Below are 22,013 nucleotides of genomic sequence, written 5' to 3' on the forward strand. Positions count from 1 at the left end.
CTGTCGAAATAAGGTTTTTTATAGAGCACAAAGTAGAGTAGTTGTTACCTAAAGTACAACACAAGCAGGTAGACCTACTAGAGAAATATATTTGGTTGGAAGTCTATTTTATCGCTCTGTAGTGCAGCAGTCACGTTATGGTCTCCGTCAGAACCACATCAGCTCTCTTGAATTTCAATATGTGTAAAAAAATCGATATTCATCTTGAATAATTTTAGGGTTCAAGTGAGTCTACTCACTTGTTTTTAGTCACTCGCGAGACATGTTTCGGAGAAATCGGAGAGCATAGGTCTCCTTTCTCATGCTTTCTGATGTGGAACTGCCGAAGAGCATAACGGTAGCAGACCATAATATTTTTTAATAATCACTTTATCCCTTTGAAGGCCAAAAACCCTTTAAAACCTTTAAAGGAGGACACAGGACACATAAGGTTGTCGGACTCCTAAAAGCTCGGCACCGGATCGGCACTCAAGCCGTTTAGTAGGTGTTCTTTGTATAAAACTCCATAGACATGACATCTGTGCATAATGGACAACTCGCAGTAACCGCGCTTACGTCTCGCCGTCGGCGCGGGGACGGCATGTAGTAGGGGCATAGCACACTTGCCGTCATGTCGTTGCAAATTGCGAAGCGACGAATTAGCTTGCGGCGGCGACAGTATAATTATACAGTGGTGCGACTTTCTCCGTATCTTCGTCCGAAGCTGCGATGCGCGTGAGAGTCAGGATGGCGGGTGTACATCAACAAATAGAACTGCGGTATACGTCAGGAGTTAGTGCTAGCAATGTAATGTGCCAAATGTGCGCCAAAATTGGAGCAATGTGCTCTTTAAACTCCAGAGATATTTAAGAAATACTTAGATATCACATCTTTATCGCTATTTCAAATAAGCAGGCGTCTATATACAGGTTAATGGATAACCTTCTAACCACCGACAGGGCACCTTAGGCTGGTCCAGAAAATGCACTTATAGGTCTAGTAAAAGTTTCGTGGTTTTCGAGATAATCGAACTTTACTGCCTTTTTTAATAGCTAGCACCATAGTTCACTTTAATCACCATCTAGGCCATATCTTTGTTTGTAACAGATGTAATTAGCATGTGTGATACCATTTTAGAATCAGTATTAGATAAACTATTATACCGGCTATTCGATAAACGACTAAGCCATTTTAAGGCTTTTTTTTCTGGGAAGCGGTTGACGCCCCTGGTCGTGCGATTCGCACCTTCGCACGGAGAGGCGGAGCCAATGTGTTATACGATGCAGTTTTTGCATACAAATCGAGATTCTGCAGACAGAGTTAAAAATCGCCAAAAAGACAGATTCGTCGGCACAGGGTGCGTAGACAAGATAAAAATAAAAGGCCGTAGCTGAATAAGGAAACAACATCTGCCTTGAGAACTATTTTTGCTTGATTTTTTTTTTATATAGTGTACTCATATCTATAGCTGGTCAACCAAATCTTGTCAGTAAAAAAAGGCGCTAAATTCAAATTTTCTATGGGACGATATCCCTACGCGCTTACATTTTTCAAATTTGCCGCCTTTTTCTACTGTCAAGATCTGGTTGACCAAGTATAGTACACATCACACACAAAATATTTAAAAAAATATCAAAGTCATAGATATTTTTTGGCGATTTTCGGGTATATAGTTCGACTATTAAAGAGGTATATGTGATTAAAAAAAGCGGCCAAGTGCGAGTCGGACTCGCCCATGAAGGGTTCCGTATTTAGGCGATTTATGACGTATAAAAAAAAACTACTTACTAGATCTCGTTCAAACCAATTTTCGGTGGAAGTTTATATGGTAATGTACATCATATATTTTTTTTTAGTTTTATCATTCTCTTATTTTAGAAGTTACAGGGGGGGGACACACATTTTACCACTTTGGAAGTGTCTCTCGCGCAAACTATTCAGTTTAGAAAAAAATGATATTAGGAACCTCAATATCATTTTTGAAAACCTATCCATAGATACCGCACACGTATGGGTTTGATGAAAAAAAAATTTTTGAGTTTCAGTTCGATGTATGGGGAACCCCAAAAATTTATTGTTTTTTTTTCTATTTTTGTGTGAAAATCTTAATGCGGTTTACAGAATACATCTACTTACCAAGTTTCAACAGTATAGTTCTTATAGTTTCGGAGAAAAGTGGCTGTGACATACGGACGGACAGACAGACGGACAGACAGACAGACAGACAGACATGACGAATCTATAAGGGTTCCGTTTTTTGCCATTTGGCTACGGAACCCTAAAAAGAACTACCATCCTTTGATTTTTATGACATAAATCACTTAATCAAATTTTCATTACAAAAAAAAAGTATTCAAACGGGACCGACCGCTCTAAATAAAATTAATAACAAACCTATATCTACTAAGCTGTCACACAAATAAGTGTTATCTTTTTTATTGAAATGCAACTTGGTCAAAATTTAAAAATACTTAACTCTGAACTTCAGAAGTATGGCCGTAATAGATAAATACAAACTATCCGTTCAAACTCCTTTATAGTAATAAAGCAAAGATTCTGCATTAATATTAATCATTTCTGATAAGTAAAGTACATACATAATTTAGTTATTTATTTATTGATCAAATAAGTAACACAGCATTACAGTATAAAACCAAGTACTACAAAAACTACAAAATATATAAGAAAAGATACAAAGAAAAACAATATACATAAAAATGAAATGAACTAAACATTAGATTTGTTTGGGCGATGACGTAACAGCGTGGCTCCGTAGCGTCGACATACGCCGACATACGGCGTCGACGATAATGACAAAGAACAATTGTTTCTGTAATAAAGATGTTCTGACTTAAGTACTTAAGTATTTTTCAATTTTGACCAAGTTGCATTTCAATAAAAAAGATAACACTTATTTGTGTGACAGCTTAGTAGATATAGGTTTGTTATTAATTTTATTTAGAGCGGTCGGTCCCGTTTGAATACTTTTTTTTGTAATGAAAATTTGATTAAGTGATTTATGTCATAAAAATCAAAGGATAGTAGTTCTTTTTTTAATCACATATACCTCTTTAACAGTCGAACTATATACCCGAAAATCGCCAAAAAATATCTATGACTTTAGGAGGAAAAAAAAATTATGTTTTTACTTAATGTCGTTTTACTACGGAACCACTTTGTTTTTTTTTTTCAATATTTTGTGTGTGATGTGTACTAGATATGAGTACACTATATAAAAAAAATCAAGCAAAAATAGCTCAAGGGCAGATGTTGTTTCCTTATTCAGCTACGGCCTTTAAATCTAAAATTAAAACTGTTTATTTCACTAAAAAGACATTGTATACTTAATACTCAGATGCCATTCGTTAACGCTCCGTAGCGTAGCGTAAATATCTCTCTATCACTCTTCCATATTAGTGCGACAGAGACAGTTGCGTTTCGTTCGTTACGGAGCTTTAACGATTGGCATCTTGTCTTGTCCACGGACCCAGGTACCGTACCGTAAAATGCGCCTAGCTACTTTGCTCCAATTCTAAATATAAGATTATAATTATAGGTAAGTATGTTGATATATTTATATGCCGATTTAAAGTGGTCTACTTTACATTATTCATTATCATTATACTATCATGTTCATGTCGTAACACTTTTTTTTTAAAGGTATCAAACATATAGATGGTCAACCAAATCTTGTCAGTAGAAAAAGGCGGCAAGTTTGAAAAATGTAGGCGCGAAGGGATATCGTCCTATAGAAAATTTAAATTTCGCGCCTTTTTTTTACTGACAAGATTTGGTTGACCAAGTATAATAACTGTTGGAACACAATTACCTAGGTACCCAGTGAGGAGCAAAGTATGCACATTTTAGAGCCCTTACACACTAGCGTTTCCGCGCCGCGTTTTCTCGGCGGTTCCATACTAACCGCAGAGAAAACGCGGCGCAGAATCGCTACTGTGTAACCGCCCTTACGATAAGTAGGTAAGTCATGCTTTCTGTCAACTATACTTTGCGGTTTATATGTAGGTACAAATATAGCCCATATACATAGGTGACAATCATGAATATAGGGATCAACTGCATAAGACATGGGGGTGGGGAGAAATGACCGAACGGGATGGTCTTTCTTAGGGCCGATACAGACGGACTGCAACCCGACTAGTGATGGGTAGGACATCAATTTAAAATGAGTTTGTATGAGTACCTCATTTTCTAAAATGAGGTGTTACAATGTCTTACTTCAAATGAGGTGAGGTACTAGCATATTTTCAGCATCGACTATTCCATTAATTCCAACAGCGCCAATTTTTTTTAATGTATATACATATTTATGTATTCATCACTTCCTTTATAAATAAATAAATAGTAATATTTAAGCAGGCGAGCACCTAGCGCCTCGTGCGATCCAGTGACTCTCTTGCGAGTTGTGACTGATGTGAGGAGTGTATAAGTTTTGAGGGTCGCGAGACTCGCGAGTGAATTTGAACGGATAAGAGTTTTTTGAAATTTGAAGTGTGTGAATGATTTGTGTGGCAAGAGGTGTTTGTGATGCGCGCGAGTAAATGAGTAAAATTAATAGAGGAGTGAAGTAAGACATTTTTGCGGTACGAAGTGCTGCGACAAATTAACAAAATGAGTGGTACAAATGAGGTGCCTCACGAGTGAGCGACTCAACACTAAACCCGACTGCAACTTGTATGGGAACTGCACGCCGACGTTGCAGTTGGCGTGCAGTCGGTCTGTATCGGCCCTTATGGGCGATACACACTTTTTGTACGTACAGTGAGCTGCGAAATTGCATGGAGAAATTATGAATGAATTCATTGATAAAGCCGCCATGCACTTTTACAGCTGATGGTACCTACCTAAATCTTGGTTCCTAGGTGTTTTGGACAGGGAATGTGGGCTATTGAGAGAGAAGTTTTCTGACTTAAGACCAATGTGGCTAATTCCGTTATAGGGGCTATTCCGTCCACGAGCGTATGTTTTTTTGATTTTCAATCGTAGGAAAAAAAACCATCTGCTTTTGATTGCTGAAACTAAATCAGAAAAACGCTAGTAAAAGGAATAGCTCGTATGACGGAATTAGCCACATTGACCTTATAATAGTTTTCATGAAGATTTTTGAATAGACTTATTTGTCAATGTGGCTAATTCCGTCATAGGGACTATTCCGTCTACTAGCGTTTTTCTCGAACAACGAACTAATTTGATTGCTCTTGCTTTTACATAGTGTCTGCAATCAAAAGCAGATGCGTTTTTTTCCTACGATTTAAAATCAACGATATACAGGATGCCCAGTAATTAGTGGATAACCTTCTAACCACCGACAGAGCACCTTAGGCTGGTCCAGAAAATGCACTTATAGGTCTAGTAAGTCATTCAACAAAGTCTCATAAAATAGTTACGTCTTTTTAATACCTATTATAACAAATGTTCAAATTGCATGCCCTGTACACGAATACAGGCTCTTCACCCCCAAATTTCAATAAGTTTGATCGTTTGTGGTGAAAAAAAAAATGTATGGAGTACAGAATGGCCAACTTTCTTAAAAATAGTTTATCTAATACTGATTCTAAAATGGTATCACACACGCTAATTACATCTTTACAGACAAAGATATGGCCTAGATTGTGATTAAAGTGAAGTATGGAGCCATTAAAAAAGACAGAAAAGTTCGATTATCTCGAAAACCACGAAACTTTTACTAGACCTATAAGTGCATTTTCTGGACCAGCCTAAGGTGCTCTGTCGGTGGTTAGAAGGTTATCCACTAATTACTGGGCACCCTGTATATGCTCGTGGTTGGAATATTATAGACTATTACGGAATTAGCCACACTGACCTTACCCCAAAGGAAAACCCAGACGCAGCTTTCTAGACCAAGTGAAAGAAAAAGTGGGGGTCGTGTCGTATCAGAAAGTCAAAGAGCTGGCGCAAGATAGGGAATGCTGGAAGATACTCCACCGACAAGAGAATAACTCTTAAGTTAATGATGTTGATGACCTCACCCCAATGTTGTTTGAATCTGAAATGTAATCACACATCATCAATCATGGTAATTTTGTAACATTATACCACAAAGCACACAACTGTAATTGTAGTAGGGCGTTGCTGTTGAATGATGTCCTTCTACTCCTTCTCCACAATTATCCGTAAGAATACGAATCTAACTTTACTTTAATAAAACCTACTCCAAACAATTGCACAAGAGGTAGGTAGGTATCATTATAAAATTAACCCATTAACTTGCGAATAATTTATATTATGATTATGACATTCCTGTTTTTCCAACTAGTCTCGGTTTTGAGACGCTCACCAAATGTTTGTGTAGCTTTCTAGATATTCAAGCAGCCATAATAAGTACAACAATTGTCATAATGCATTTGCGAACCCACTCGCGATTCGCATTTGCGAATGAATATCTGGCATGCGTGCAAACCTTCGCACAACTTAAGAATCTTCATACGCATGGCTATGAAGCCCATAGTTGAAGGCCCGAGTTAACCTTTTCGCCGCCATTGACTTGATATAAAGTCAGTTCATTTCGTTCCCCACACGCTACCGCTTGATATGGTATACGGGTTGTTTACGTGCAATTTTTGGCTTGGCGTTGATGAGACTTTATTACTCATTGACGTGGCGGCGGCGAAAAGGTTAAATGGAACCACGAAATATAAAATGTAGTCCACTGATCGTAGGTGCACCGCCGGGTACGCTGCTTCACCAACATTCACCTGAAGAACAAGAGCTGACAATCGAAGTACAGAGCTGGCACAAGCAACTGCACAATCGGTATATTCATCGCCTGCATCAAAAAACCGAACCTTTAAAGCTAAAAGATATATCCCAACATAGTTCGTTCTCTTGCACATCTAAAACAAGTGCAATCACACTTTGTCCCAGGTCGGAGGGAAACAGCGTATGTTTTGCAAACAGCATTAATTACTTTTGGAAGAACAATAACGAAATAAATGATTGGATAATGAATACACCAAATACACTTCATATGCCTAAAAATAGAAGACAAGAAATAACCACCGTATATATGACGCTGTATGACCAGTTCTGTCGCCATCGCACATCGGGAACACAAGCCACCGCATCGATAAATAAGTCTTTCCAAGTTTCCACCGGGCGATATATTAAATGTCAACCCAGCTTACCTAGCAGTCTTAGTAAGTTGAACTCCCCTTGTTCTATAATAACGAATATGCCCGACTATAATATTAACAAAAAATACCATTTAGGGAGAATGAACTATTCTGAAATGTATTTCTTTAGTAAAAAAAATAAAAAAGACCTGAAGAGAGTGGACGATGAGGACACAGAATTCTACAAATCGTACAATAAGAGCGTGCAAGTGCAAAGTTGCAGACATTCAACATCTGCGCAAACTAATAAGAAACAAGCGAGTTTGTGTTGTGCAACTGCAACATCAAAGGCTGTGTCCATTAAAGAACCTGACAAACAAAGATGTTCCTCCAAGTTAGACACCAATAACGATTTTGGTTTATCGGCAACTATATCGCACATTAAAATTGTCCCTCGCCAATCGTGCCCAATACATGGTACCAGCCCTTGTCAAGGACCAAACTGTAAAGCTATGGGTTTAGGACCGTGCTCTGATCCTTGTGCCCCTTCAAATTATATTGCTGTTAATAGTGATAGTGGAGAACAGACAGCCCCAATAAAAGTGAGTACTACAAATAACCCCAGACGTGGAGTGTTTGAATTAGTAATTCGCAGATTGAATGGAGCCCCTTTGGCTAGAAACGAGTTGTTTTTGGAATGGAGTCCACCGCCCGGTCAGTCTGCTTCATGTTGTGGACCTTATCCATTGATAAGTTCGCTGCCTGGACCATGCCGGCCGTCTAAGTGTAAAATACCTGTATGCCGCCCACCTAAGCCAAGGTGTTGCAAAAAGCCTTTAAGATGTAAATTCCCTTGTGGACCAAAAACTTCCCGGTGTGGACCTTGTAGCTTATGTGGCAGAGTATCTTGCCCGGGATGTCCAGCGAAGCCTTGTTGCAGACCTTGCGCGCCTAAGCCCTGCCGACCTAGGCCCTGTCGACCTAAGCCTCGCCGACCAAAGTCTCGCGTTAAACGTTGTAAACCCTGCAAACCCTGTAAGCCTTGCTGTCCTCCCTTCCCTTTTAAACCCAGTTGTACTAGCTGCTCTGTGTGTTGTGGTTCTATTCAACCGTGCTCCAAACCTCCATGCAAGCCCTGTCGTACAAGGTCGCCTTGTAAAAGTTGTAAACCTCCATCTTGCAAACCCTGCAGGCCGTGTTTCCCATACAGACCTTGTGTCCCTGACTTGGCTTGCCCGAAAAGTAAAACTAGTATAGTTTTTGCAACATGTAAATCTAAGCCTTGTAAGCCATGTAGCGCATGCGATCCGTGTGGCAGTCCTTTTCCGGCCTGTTTTTCTTGTTATCCTTGCATTACTCCTAAATCATGTTTGCCTAACTTTTCGTCAACCTTTACACTTTGTTGCCCTCCCAGTAAATCGTTTATTCCTTCTAACACATGCATTTCTTCTGCGGCTCTGGTTCCTTGCAAGCCTTGTGATCCTTGTGACCCATGTAAGCCCAGGAAATCGTGTAAACCATGCAAACGTTACAAATCTTGCAGACTATCTAGACCTTCCAAATCTTGTAGGCCTTCCTGTCTCTGTCGAGGCTGTAAACCTTGTAGACCATGCAGTGCTGGTCGTCGTAACCCTTCGTCACTTGATATCCCAATGGACACTTGTAGTCCATGTATTCCAATCGAATGCTGTAAAGTTTCCGAACCTAGCGATCCTTGTGAACCTTGCGATCCTTGTGATCCGTGTGATCCTTGTAATCTGTGCGATCCTTGTGGTCCATGCGATCCATGTGGTCCATGCGATCCGTGCGATCCTTGTGATCCGTGCGGTCCTTGTGATCCGTGCGGTCCTTGTGATCCGTGCGGTCCTGGTGGTCCGTGCGGTACTTATAAACCCAAAAAGCCAGTTGGTTTCCCTTTTAAACCTTATAAAACTTGTCGCAAGCCATGTCGAGGAAGATGTTGCAAGCGTTGTATGCCTTGTAGCTTATGTAGGCTTTTTAAGTCTTGCGTACCCTGTAAGCCTTGCAAGCCTCTTAAGCCCTGTCAGCCAAGCAAGCCTTGCAAACCTTGCAAGCCACGCAAGCCTCGTCGCAAATCCAAAAAGTCTTGCAAACCATGTAATCCTAGTTCATCCATCGAATGCAGTGGAGGACAGCAATGTGTCACTGTTTGCTTGCCTTGCCCGTCCAACTCCGTACGCCAGTGTCCAATAGTAAGAGGCCGCAAAGGCTGAAATGTTGTAGGTTTAAAGCATTACAATACATGAAATAGTCGCCCAACAGCCACCTTTTTTTAAGGGCTTCTTTTGTTCTGAAATTGATTAGAAATTCTATTCTATGTAATGAAGTCTGTAGGTACAAATTTTGCATGCTTTATACGTACCTACTTTATACTAATAATTTGTACTTTGTGTACCAAAACCCCTAGTGTAAATTTCATACGATAGAGCGTGACGGATGTACGAGCGTTTGCGTTAGGTCTCATTTTTTATAGGATTTAGAACAGCGCGCCAAGCGGGACATTTTGGAAAGTCAAAATTCCATACAAAATGTGACTTACCCATACAAACGCGTACGTCATCACCAAGCGCGAGCGCGAAAATGACAAGTCTGTCATCATCACTCATCACGTCCCGTTATCGAATGAAATTTATACTAGGGGTACAGATCATGATTACATTACATTTTCTTTTAGTTACTTCTGCTAGTAGTATAATCAAGAGTCAACATAGGTTTCACCTAAGTCTGAAAATAAATCAAACTGTATCAGTTAAACAGGATATGATATGAAGCACTTTTGAAATAATCGATATTTTATTTTATTTTTTGCTTAGTTTAACTGAGAAAGTAACTAAATGTAAGTACAACTAATCTTGTCTAGTCTTCCTTTAATTTTTACCATGACATTAAATCTGTATAACTACTAAGTACTATTCAAGTATTCATATAACATAAGCAGGGATGTAACGGATGTGGTTTTATCGGAACCGAAAGCGGAACCAGATGTTTTAAATTTAGTTTATCGGAACCAGAAACGGAATCGGAACCGAAAACGGAACCGGAACCGGAACCAGAACCGGAGCCTGAGTCAGTTCTATCAGTAGGTATACATTACACAACACAACACATACGAGTAGGTACTTTAAATTCGAAAACACGGATAAACCAGAACATCTAATTACTGCAGCACGTGGCAAGCGGGGCTATGAGCGAATGACTGGTATAAACCTGTTTGTTTTTTATGTACACCGCTCATATCCCGCTGCCGCGCTAAGCATTGACATTCGATATAACTTCCGTTTCAAAAGTAACGGAACCGGAACAGAAACGGATGTGTAATACCAAACGGAAGTTCCGACTTAACGGAAACGGAAACGGAGGTCTGTAACATCCCTGAACATAAGTAGGTAAGTATGTAATAGTTTATCACAGAATGAAGATGCGGTTAGACTATCCCATTGGTATACAGACATACTCAATGATAATTGTAACCTATAAATATAGCAACCACTGAAACAAACCACTGATAAAACAAACTCGAAATAAACCATCCCCCAATACCAATTTGTTTTATTTTCATAATTTTGACATAATTTTATGGCGTCCCACATGTCATGCTCTCTGGCGTCCCCATAATGCGTAATGGCATTTTTTTATTATATACAAGCTTTGAAATAGCAAATCTTGTCAGTAAAAAAAGCGCGAAATTAAAATTTTCTATGGGACGATATGGGTTAGTCCACCTAGTTATACTACTAGTTATACGATATAACAAAATGAACAAATAAAATCCTAATAGTTATACTGAGCAGTATGACTAAACGGATTTGATTATTTTGGTTCGGGTACGTCCATTTAGTTATATTGTTAAATAAACTCAATTAATTTTTTTGGATATTTTACGTTTTCACACATTTTACTTCATTTAAAATCATAGAATAGGGATGTTGACAATTTTTTGGAACTGGTTTCATTTTGTAGATAGACACGTAATAATTACAGAAAAAAATATTAAAAAAATATATTCATTAATTTTGAATAAAAAAACATGTATAATAAGTTTCGTGTTTAAATTTCGCGCCTAAACGCTCCAAACTGTCACGTGATCTTGATGACGTAACGGCGTTTTAAACAAACTGCTGTCAGTATTTTTTTTTAATTCTTTATATGGCAACTGACAATTATTTTTAAAGCCTTAACACACTACCGCATCGGACAGCGACCTTCTTTCTCGCTCTAACTTATAGCTGCGTCCTTAACGCACCACCTTACACACTATCGATTCGTGCGCCGCACCGCACCAAGATCGCGTTTCGGTACGATAATCTGTAGACACTTAGGCAGGTTTTATAACTTGTCTTTGGTGATTCCACTGTGATTACGTCACGCGCTCCGATTGGCGTTTGCAGTCACGTGATACTGGGCATTATTTTAAATACTTTTGATTATTTTTAATTAATTTATTACGCATATTTACATTTGCAAAATATGATTTTCCGCGTTCTAATATTCCCTGCTATGGTAAAAACATAACATATTATATATTCGCGATTCATGTCAACATCCCTATTAATATGACTAGAACAACTGTCAATCTTCAAAAGTGCGACCAAAAATGAAATGCAAGTGTGTGCGTAAATTGTCTATGTGAGATCGAAAATAGTGATGTCATGTTACAACATATTAATAATCTGTCGATGTTTGATTGCTTTATCGACTACTTTTTCAAATGTGTTATTTTAAACGTTAAAATTCTACGACATTATGACGTATAAATAACACTTACACTGCGTGTACTATCAAAATCGTTGCAGACTTATCTTAATGTAACTCTTACTGTGTTGGAAAGTGAAGTTTAAATTTACCGCTAAACATGAGCACCTTCAAAAAGGTATAACAATCGTTATTATTTGAAGTCGGTTATAAAAGCTAATATCTTAATGATGTCTTGTGAAGAAATAATTACATAGCTATTAATATACCGATAAGTTATCGATACTGTCATATGAACATTTTGTCAAGCCCTAGCGTAAAGTAACAGGTTATGTTTTTACACAAAATATTTTAAATTATAGGCTAATATGATAAAATATTAGCACACAAAGGAAGAAAAACTTATAATGAACTTTATAAACCGGCTTCTTACACTTTTTACGCTGTTAATTTGACAAAATATCGTTATGAAAATTTCGCTAGGAATATCATAAATCCTTTGAAATTAGTGTTTGCTTGGATTATTTGGCAATGTAACACTGAAATCCGGCACACTACAAGACACAATCTTCACTGAATTACTTTATTTAATACTTTTCGTCCTAATCCGTGTATATTTTTCAATTTGAAAATTACTGTGATACGCTCTTGGCCGTCCGCGGCCGTCGTCAAAGTCAAAAGTGGTCACGTTTTCTCATTGGTAGTCTGACTCTTTCGCACTCATGGTATGTTCATATACGTGATGGCTTCCCTTTCGCACACTTCAGCTGTCTGTCAAGCGCGAGCGCGAAAATGACAAGTCTGTGTTTAAAATAACAACGTCAAGTCAATCTATTGATACAGATATATATATCAAGATAGATAGATGTATAGATATATATTGAGTTTATTTAACAATATAACTAAATGGACGTACCCGAACCAAAATAATCAAATCCGTTTAGTCATACTGCTCAGTATAACTATTAGGATTTTATTTGTTCATTTTGTTATATCGTATAACTAGTAGTATAACTAGGTGGACTACATTTTTCAAATTTCCCGCCTTTTTCTACTGACAAGATCTGCTTGACCAAGTATACAAGGATTTATAGTTGCTCATAAGAACAAAAAAACTATACTCATCCTTTTATTTTGGGTGCTAGTAGTATACACAAATTAATCATCTATCAAGTGCCATTCAATCGATTCTGATAGAAAGCTGATTAAAATATTTAATGTAATTATTTATCAAAATGGAGGTAAGCGGGTTATGGGAGCCTAGGATTTATCTAAAAATCTATCTAAAGATCTGAAGGATCTAAAGCATCTAAAGATTTATCTTTATTAGCAGAGTAAGGTTTTGCTGATTTAGTTATGGTAAAAATCATATCCAGCAAGATTCTAAATTATGGCTCTCATTACCCTTATGAAAATTTATTAGGCTCTCATTTTCCGAAGTGTGGGGTAATGAGAGCGAATGACTTTTTTATATTTTGATTTGTTTTTCCAAAAAGCATATCTTTAGCAAGTTCAAAACGTGATTATCTGATACTCAAATAAACAAGGTTTATGTTCATACTTGAAATATATTATAATTTAAACATATTTCGTTTTTATTAACAATTTTCCTTAGTAGGCTCCAATTCCCCCCCGCTCCCCTACTTTACTAGTGTAAGACAAAGATAGTATGATTCTCTCTATGTTTGAAATAAGACAGTCCACTGACAAACTATATGGCGGACTTATCGCTTCTTAGCGATAAGACCGCCTGTTGTTACCTAGCTTTTAATCTGCATTTAATTTTCTGTGTATTTTTAACTGTATGGTGCACAATAAAGAATATTTATTATTATTCTTTATATATTTCTCTTAGGTTAGGGTTTTTTACAATATGGATATAAAATTAAAATATAAAAACACTTACAAAAACAATATAATAGTAGATTGTACAACGAGGGCATAAAGTGACCCATTTTTACCCGAGGCAAAATAGTAGACGAGGGTAAAAATGGACATTTATGCTCTTGTTGTACACTCTGCTTTTCACTTCGATTGCGAGGAAAATAATAGTAGATTGTACAACAAGGGCATAAAGTGACCCATCTTTACCCGAGGCAATCTTTTGGTTTGAGCGAAGCGAAGACCAAAATAGTAGACGAGGGTAAAAATGGACATTTATGCCCTTGTTGTACACTCTGCTTTTCACTTCGATTGCGAGGAAAATAAAACACATTTCTCACGGCAATTTACACCACGAAATTGTCGTAAAGCGCTTAAGCGCGCGGCTTATAATACATAACCAATTCCCGCCAACTAACTTTTTAATTATTTTTTTTTAATTTTCAACATGTGATCAGAGTTTCAGACGCTTGGTTTTCTGCCAAGTCAAACATTTCGGAGCATTTTTGAACGATAATCGACTCCTATTTTATGTGATTTACTAAATTTAATGACAGAAAATACGGATTTCTATATAATAAATTGTAGCAAAAATAAAATAATATAACAAGTTTTGTCATCTACACAATTGTATTGCTCAGTAAAATTGTGCAATATGTTTTAACTGTTTGGCTGTTGAGACCGATTACCTTAGTCTTAGAAGAAAATTTTACTTTTAAGCTCTAGAGCATAAAATGCGATTTTATGTCGTCTACGCACGACATAAAGGTGCACTTTTTGAGCATGAGAAGTGAAAATTATATTTTTCACGGCAATTTACACCACGAAATTGTCGTAAAGCGAAAGTACATAATACATAACCAATTCCCGCCAACAAACTTTTTAATTTTTTTTAAATTTTCAATAGGTGATCAGAGTTTCAGACGCTTGGTTTTCTGCCAAGTCAAACATTTCGGAGCATTCTTGAACGATAATCGACTCCTATTTTATGTGATTTACTCAATTTAATGACAGAAAATACGGATTTCTATATAATAAATTGTAGCAAAAATAAAATAATATAACAAGTTTTATCATCTACACAATTGTATTGCTCAGTAAAATTGTGCAATATGTTTTAACTGTTTGGCTGTTGAGACCGATTACCTTAGTCTTAGAAGAAAATTTTACTTTTAAGCTCTAGAGCATAAAATGCGATTTTATGTCGTCTACGCACGACATAAAGGTGCACTTTTTGAGCATGAGAAGTGAAAATTATATTTTTCACGGCAATTTACACCACGAAATTGTCGTAAAGCGAAAGTACATAATACATAACCAATTCCCGCCAACAAACTTTTTAATTTTTTTTAAATTTTCAATAGGTGATCAGAGTTTCAGACGCTTGGTTTTCTGCCAAGTCAAACATTTCGGAGCATTCTTGAACGATAATCGACTCCTATTTTATGTGATTTACTAAATTTAATGACAGAAGATACGGATTTCTAATAAATTCTAGGAAAAATAAAATAATATAACAAGTTTTGTCATCTACACAATTTTATTGCTCAATAAAATTGTGCAATATGTTTTAACTGTTTGGCTGTTGAGACCGATTACCTTAGTCTTAGAAGAAAATTTTACTTTTATGCTCTAGAGCATAAAATGCGATTTTATGTCGTCTACGCACGACATAAAGGTGCACTTTTTGAGCATGAGAAGTGAAAAAAATATTATAAACACATTATTAAATAAAAAACCTAACCTAGGGTGCCGCCAGCAGCGGGGCAAGGCCCAAGCTGCCAGTGGCCTGACCACTGGCAGAGAGAGGAACCGACGGACTATCCGCGCCGTGTCCAAGATCACCGCCTTCTGCATCTGGCCCTTGATCCAACCACCTAGCGAGAGTCTCTCAAGATGTTGGTCGAGACTCTTCGCTATTAGACCGTTCGCTGAAACAACTATCGGGACAATGATGGTCGAATCAACATCCCACATGGCGGTTATCTCGTGAGCCAAGTCTAGGTACTTACTGGACTTGTCCTTCTCGGCTTTCACGAGATTCTCATCATGGGGGATGGTGATGTCAACGAGACGAGCACGGCCCATTATTATTATTATAGTAAGTCCCCTCCACACTCGTGCGCGAATCACGAGTGTGCAGTCGATTTCGCAGATCTGCGAACATGACACAACACTCGCGTTCGCTGCTTCGCGCCGCGATTGGCGCTTGAGTGTGGAGAGGGCTTAGGGATTGACAGGGCAACCTCTGTGATGGCACCATATGCTAAATACTTCGACCGGCCAACCCCATTGGTCGTACTTAAAAAAGTGTACCCCTTTAGTTTGGTAGTAAAAGCCAATAAAGTTGGACTTGCTATGAAGCAGTGGTGGGCAAAGTACCTACGGCGCGCGCAAGAATTTTATCCGACCTGCTTACCGGTCCTTCGAAGAAATTAGTCATAGACTAGGAATCCTCTAGAAGTCTAAACGGAGTTTAGAGCAATTAGGGGAGCGGGGGGGAATTGGAGCCTACTAAGGAAAATTGTTAATAAAAACGACATATGTTTAAATTATAATATATTTCAAGTATGAACATAAACCTTGTTTATTTGAGTATCAGATAATCACGTTTTGAACCTGCTAAAGATATTTTTGGAAAAACAAATCAAAACATAAAAAAGTCATTCGCTCTCATTACCCCACACTTCGGAAAATGAGAGCCTAATAAATTTTCATAAGGGTAATGAGAGCCATAATTTAGAATCTTGCTGGATATGATTTTTACCATAACTAAATCAGCAAAACCTTACTCTGCTAATAAAGATAAATTTTTAGATCCTTTAGATCCTTCAGATCTTTAGATAGATTTTTAGATAAATCCTAGGCTCCCATTACCCGCTTACCTCCATTTTGATAAATAATTACATAAATATTTTAATCAGCTTTCTATCAGAATCGATTGAATGGCACTTGATAGATGATTAATTTGTGTATGCAATTAATACAAACTTGTTCAACAATATCATATTTCCATGCTTATCTCGTTGCTGACAATTTGAACTTTTTTATAAGCACGGAACGAAAAACAAACAACCGTCTCCTGCGACTCAATGCTGCACACCAACGAGTTGGCCGCGTTACACGAACATTCCCGAAGGTCGAAGAACACGACCGAGTGGTCACTCGTGCGCCAATAGGGGTAGTTTTCGGTAAAATACCATCGCTCTCATTACCTGATGGCTCTCATTACCCCCCGTTCCCCTACTTATTTCATGAAACCGATGCTGCCAAAAATACTGGGGTGCGGGGGACGAGGTGAGCGAGTCCCGTGCCGTGATTGGTCCGTTCAAAGACACGGACGTCACACAAAGACACTGACTCGAAAATGGAGTAAAACTACCGTATATTTGTGGCAGAGGCGCTACCACAGAATAAGTAATAGTATTATCATGGCGCTACTATGCTCAGTCTGGAGTCTGGAGGATGTCTTGCCTGTGAAATTAGTATATGGCTCGCGACGTAATATAAACGGTTTCAAATCAAAATGGTTTTTAACCGACTTCCAAATCTCAAAAGGAGGAGGTTATCAATAGGGAATATTACGCGAAAGTCTGCTTAGGGGGCGCCACTCCGACAACAAGTAAACAATCTAAGGGTCTACCGCAAACGACAGAGTCGACGTTTTGTTATCTAAACCTCTCTATCACTTTTGCATATTCGAGCGATAAAGAGGCATCTATAGCTGACATGAGTTTCGATTTCGCGTTTCCCGGTAGGCCCTTTGTAAACAACCGCCTTGATGTATCGATGTCATATAGGTATTTGATTGTCTGTGAAAACTTGTCAAAAACAGTTTGTTACAGTATGTATAAGTTACTCTATCTTTGTTATAGAGTGCTGCACTCTGGCGGCAAAACATTGCAGTAACACACACCCTATCTATTCGGTTGTATGTTTTTTTTAAATGTTTGTTACTCCATATCTCCGTCATTACTGGACCGATTTTGTAAATTATTTTTTGTTTGTATGTATATGCATACAGATATGCATACAGTTCTGATGATCCATGAGGAATCGAGGGGACTCCTCAAATCTTAAAGGCATACATACCTATAGTGCTTTTTGTGTTTTTATCAACAAATCAAGCATATACATTTAAAAAGTGACATTTGATGAAGTGGAACTGCTGATGATGATCAGAACGGAACTCTTCAACGACGCATAGCTCACGTTTGGCGATTTGTCCTTTTCGTTATGTTTGTTGAGCAAGTTAGGTTTTTAGGCACATTTATTACAATCTCAAGTTTTGAATATGGGATCCATGAGTAATCGAGGGAACTCCTCAAACCTTAAAGGCATACGTGTAGAAATTGTTGTACTTTAATCATAAAATCGAGCATTTACATTAAAAACTGTTTGATGAAGTGGAACTGCTGTTTTTTTTTTAAATGTTTCTATGACCCTACAGACAGATCCAATGCGCCATGAAACTTAAAATTAACATATACCAAACAGGTACATAAAACGGTATCGACTTGGGTCGTCCCATTCGTTTTTTACCAAGTTCTTAAATTAGTCTTATTCTGCTTTCGTCACCCATTCTACATTCGTCACGTTCGTCGGTAGTCTTTCTCATCTTTATTGTTTGCTTTTTTCTTATTCCGCCTCATTCCGGTATTCGTCATCATCTTCTTTGGGCATGTTCGATGCAATAAAAAAGGTAATCAAAAAGGTCAGAGAAGGTTTCATACTATTTATTAGCTCAGGAGCTATACAGATTGCGCCAAAGTAAAAAATCGTAATTTGTTAATTTCTTCGTAACCGCTACACCGATTGTTATGATACTTTGTATGCTGGTTCTAAATACCCTAATGCATATGTACATTTCGGCTTTGTCCAATGGCTAGGGACAACCTGACGTTTGAAGTCGGTGCGAAGCCAAATTTTAAAAGCGTCACTCCCCGTCAAATTGAATGCCAACCCTGGTGTAGAATGAAAAGAAAAAAAAAGAACAGCGCCTACCGCGAACCACGTTCGACGTGTTGCTCTCTTTCGCACTTGTAAATTCGTACGTAAGTGTGACAGGGAGGTAACACGTCGAATGTGGTTCGCGGTAGGCCCTCAGGCGGCCTAGCCAAGGTGACGATCGCTATCGCTTCGCCATCCAATCTCTCTGTCTCTCTATCACTTCCATATTAGTGTGACAGTGACAGTTGCGTTTCATTCGCTACGGAGCGTTAGCGATTGGGATGTTAGCTACGGGGCCAGGTAGGTAATGTTACTATTCGGCTTGGCACCGATTGTAACTATTTGGCTTGGTACAAGACATTCAATAGGTACGGTTGGTAAATCTACATAAAGTAAGTACTTACTAAAACACGCTTGTTCTTCGGGGCCTGGTAAAGGGTCAAGTTTTGTTCAATTAATTTAACGCGTAAAAGGGAACCAGGGGAATAAAGAGAGGTACCTACGCTTCACTATTCTATGCTGTATCTATGTTTATCCCATCAAAAACATTATATGTAAAAAGGTGCAAGTCTCGCAACGCTTTTACTACAAAAAAGTTTTGAGATGTAATGTGAAACCAAGTCGGTTATTTTAATCAGTGCCAGGGGGTGTTAAAACCGTATCAATAAGATATCTTTAATTTGTAATACATATAGTGACTTGGCCATCGCACGGCTGCATAATGACATAAGGATCATCGTCAGCTATTAAAAATAATTCTAATTGAACATAACGCTAGCGCTAATTGCAGTTTGAGCATTACACATATTTACGAGTACGGTACGAGTAAAGCATTATGTGCGATTGCCAAGTCATTATATGTATTACAAATTAAAGATATCTTATTGATACGGTTTTAACACCCCCTGGCACTGATTAAAATAAGCGACTTGGTTTCACATTACATCTCAAAACTTTTTTCTAGTAAAAGCGTTGCGAGACTTGCACCTTTTTATTACATGTAATGTTTTTGATGGGATCTCATCTCTTTTTGTAGGCAGTCCTTCTTTTCGGGTACTCATACCCATACTATGTATACACATATCATAACTAAACACATCTTCATTCATACTCACATCGTACATCGTAGTGTACCTTTACTTTACCTACTATTTGTAGGAACTGCAACAGTAACTTTGTAATAGCATATATTTATATAGGATTACAAACTTACTTATGCAGTTCTTAGATCTTTAAAACGTGACTGATATTGCAATATTTTTAGGTTTTCTATGGCTTGAAAAGCTGAAAACTACTTATGTTTAAAATTGGAAACTTGTGGGTATGCTAGAAGTATGAGATCGAGAATGATGATCGGTGAGTGAATGAGTGAGTGAGTGAGTGTGTCAGTGTCGAAACTAAGGAACGTTGACGTACAATAATTCTTAAACTACAAGTTCAAATTTAATGTTTTTGAGAATATATCTAAAGCATGTTAAGCCCTATATGTCACTGAAAATTCAGGGTTCTAGCTTCAGCCAGCACAAAATTACAGGATGTCGAAAATGGCCTGAATCGCTTCGAGAAAAGGATGGTACGGCCGTGCCTCTTTGTTCTGCTCGACTTGGCGGGGGCACTGCCATGCCCCCAGATAATAGTCACAGAAATTTTAAAAAGTTTTGTATGTGAAATAAAACGCTACTATGTAATCTATCTACCTAGGCAATACAATGGTGGTTTTTAATACTCGGCGTTGTATAGTTTACAAAAGTTATTTGCTTTGGATCAGTATAGTCGCGCATATACCTACCATTTCGTCACTCACATACAGCACCTTTCACACGCTTTGTTTCTTGTATATTATACAGGTATAGTCTCCAAGAGTATTTAGCATTTAATTCTTTGACAGCAAGACGGGCAACAGGGCGACAGACACTGTGTACCCTTCGTATCGATGCGCACCGGGACCTTCCTTTCTGGACCCTTGGGTGTCACCAGCTCCAGCTCCATTTTACAGCGTCTTTCTCCGTTCACACCTACTTTTGCCACCTGTAACATAAAACAATATTGACCAAAACTTACATATATATTAAAGGTAAGGTAGATAAGTTAGAAGTTGGTTAGATTCGGGTCAAGCTAACTCTGTATCACATTTGGAAAGACAAAGTGTGGTTATGTCATCAATAACCATTATACAACATATTTCTATGAAAATATATGAGGTATATATAATGACACTCCTGGAGAAAAGCCAGGTCAAGAGCACCCTAAAACGGCGAGCGTGTATGAGGAATGTTATGAAAGTAACGGAAGCGAAAAAGAGGTATGTCAGGATTGTATAGCAAATGGAAATCCGTGGTCTGTGCATATCCCTCCGGGAAATAGGCGTGATTATATGTATGTATGTATGTAGGTATGTATGTATGTATGTATGTATGTATGTATGTATAATGATTAATGACACTCCCTCGCTATGCTCTATTCAATTCGGCGCAAAGTTAGTTTAGACAGACCCTAAATAATAAGTTTTATTTTTTGCTGCAGTAAGCTGCAAGTAAAGTTACCGCCAATCTGATTAGAAACTTCTAGAGGTGCATTCTACAATCCTTTGCAGATTGAGTGTGCGCACGCTTGAGTGTAAGTTACCTACACAATTCATGTGTAAACGTATAAAAGTAACCCGTAATAGGTACTATCTTGCAAAACGTAGCGTGCATAAATACCTGACAGAATCTTATTTGTATAGCCATACCTGCGATTGTGTCATATTTTTCACCCCTCACTGTACTATTAACAACCTATAAGTTGAAATTATATATTAGCATAGTAGGTATAACTATTTACCCTTAAAACAAATACGTCTTTCCTAGGGTGGAGGACGGATTGTGCTTTTTTAGGTTCTGGAACGTTGGTAGGCACCAGCTGGCATAATCTTGGGCAAGGGCTCGCTTGAACACCCTTCTTTTTAGGAACTTTTTGTTCCATTTTAGCAAACAGTTACAAGATTATTAATACAGTAAATTTACGCCATCAAATCAATATTCCTTATGCCAAATTGTCATTATTGTCAAAAATACCCATAAGGCCAAAGAGTAAAGTAAGTATAAATAAGGCAATAATTCTTTTTTTCTGAATTTTCATGCCTGAATCGATTTCCAGGGGACCGATTTTTGAAATTCGACAACTCGATTTCGTGTAATTCGTTCAGTAATATCTCCACTACTAGGCCTGTAAATTCTACTAATAGAATTGAAAACGAGTGGTCAATACCAATAGATTCCCAATTTCTATCACTCGTATTTCAAAAATCAGCATTTCGCCGTGACGCCGCCGTGAGTGACGAAATCGAGCGATCGAAATTCAAAAATCGGCCCCCAGATCGAATGACAATACACAGGACCGTGTTTCGTTACGCCATCG

At 38.0% G+C, this 22,013-nt stretch overlaps 2 protein-coding genes across 2 annotated transcripts; one reads left to right on the forward strand and one right to left on the reverse strand.

The window, feature by feature from the left end:
- The first annotated feature begins 6,637 nt into the window (after positions 1–6,637).
- LOC134661798 (keratin-associated protein 16-1-like) lies at positions 6,638–8,667 on the forward strand. Its single transcript, XM_063517988.1, has 3 exons — positions 6,638–6,771; positions 6,883–8,530; positions 8,641–8,667. Exons 1-3 carry the CDS (start codon positions 6,638–6,640, stop codon positions 8,665–8,667), a joined length of 1,809 nt encoding a protein of 602 aa, XP_063374058.1.
- Positions 8,668–20,467: 11,800 nt separating this feature from the next.
- On the reverse strand, positions 20,468–21,632 carry LOC134661707 (uncharacterized). Its single transcript, XM_063517878.1, has 2 exons — positions 21,438–21,632; positions 20,468–20,642 (listed from the first exon to the last, which is right to left on the reverse strand). The coding sequence occupies exons 1-2, from the start codon at positions 21,576–21,578 to the stop codon at positions 20,481–20,483; spliced, it is 303 nt and encodes a 100-aa protein (XP_063373948.1). The 5' UTR covers positions 21,579–21,632; the 3' UTR covers positions 20,468–20,480.
- Between the last annotated feature and the right edge of the window lie 381 nt (positions 21,633–22,013).

The sequence above is a fragment of the Cydia amplana genome, chromosome Z (genome assembly GCF_948474715.1).
Source record: "Cydia amplana chromosome Z, ilCydAmpl1.1, whole genome shotgun sequence".
Classification (NCBI taxonomy): Eukaryota; Metazoa; Arthropoda; class Insecta; order Lepidoptera; family Tortricidae; genus Cydia; species Cydia amplana.

Excerpts from the sequence above, each read along its gene's own strand:
- LOC134661707 (XM_063517878.1), bottom strand. The coding sequence starts at position 21,578 with ATGGAACAAAAAGTTCCTAAAAAGAAGGGTGTTCAAGCGAGCCCTTGC. Across the intron at positions 20,643-21,437 it reads AAGACGTATTTGTTTTAAGG|GTGGCAAAAGTAGGTGTGAA; the intron begins GTAAATAGTTAT and ends TTTATGTTACAG.
- LOC134661798 (XM_063517988.1), top strand. The coding sequence starts at position 6,638 with ATGGAACCACGAAATATAAAATGTAGTCCACTGATCGTAGGTGCACCG. Across the intron at positions 6,772-6,882 it reads CACAAGCAACTGCACAATCG|GTCGGAGGGAAACAGCGTAT; the intron begins GTATATTCATCG and ends ACTTTGTCCCAG. Across the intron at positions 8,531-8,640 it reads GCATTTCTTCTGCGGCTCTG|GCCTTCCTGTCTCTGTCGAG; the intron begins GTTCCTTGCAAG and ends CAAATCTTGTAG.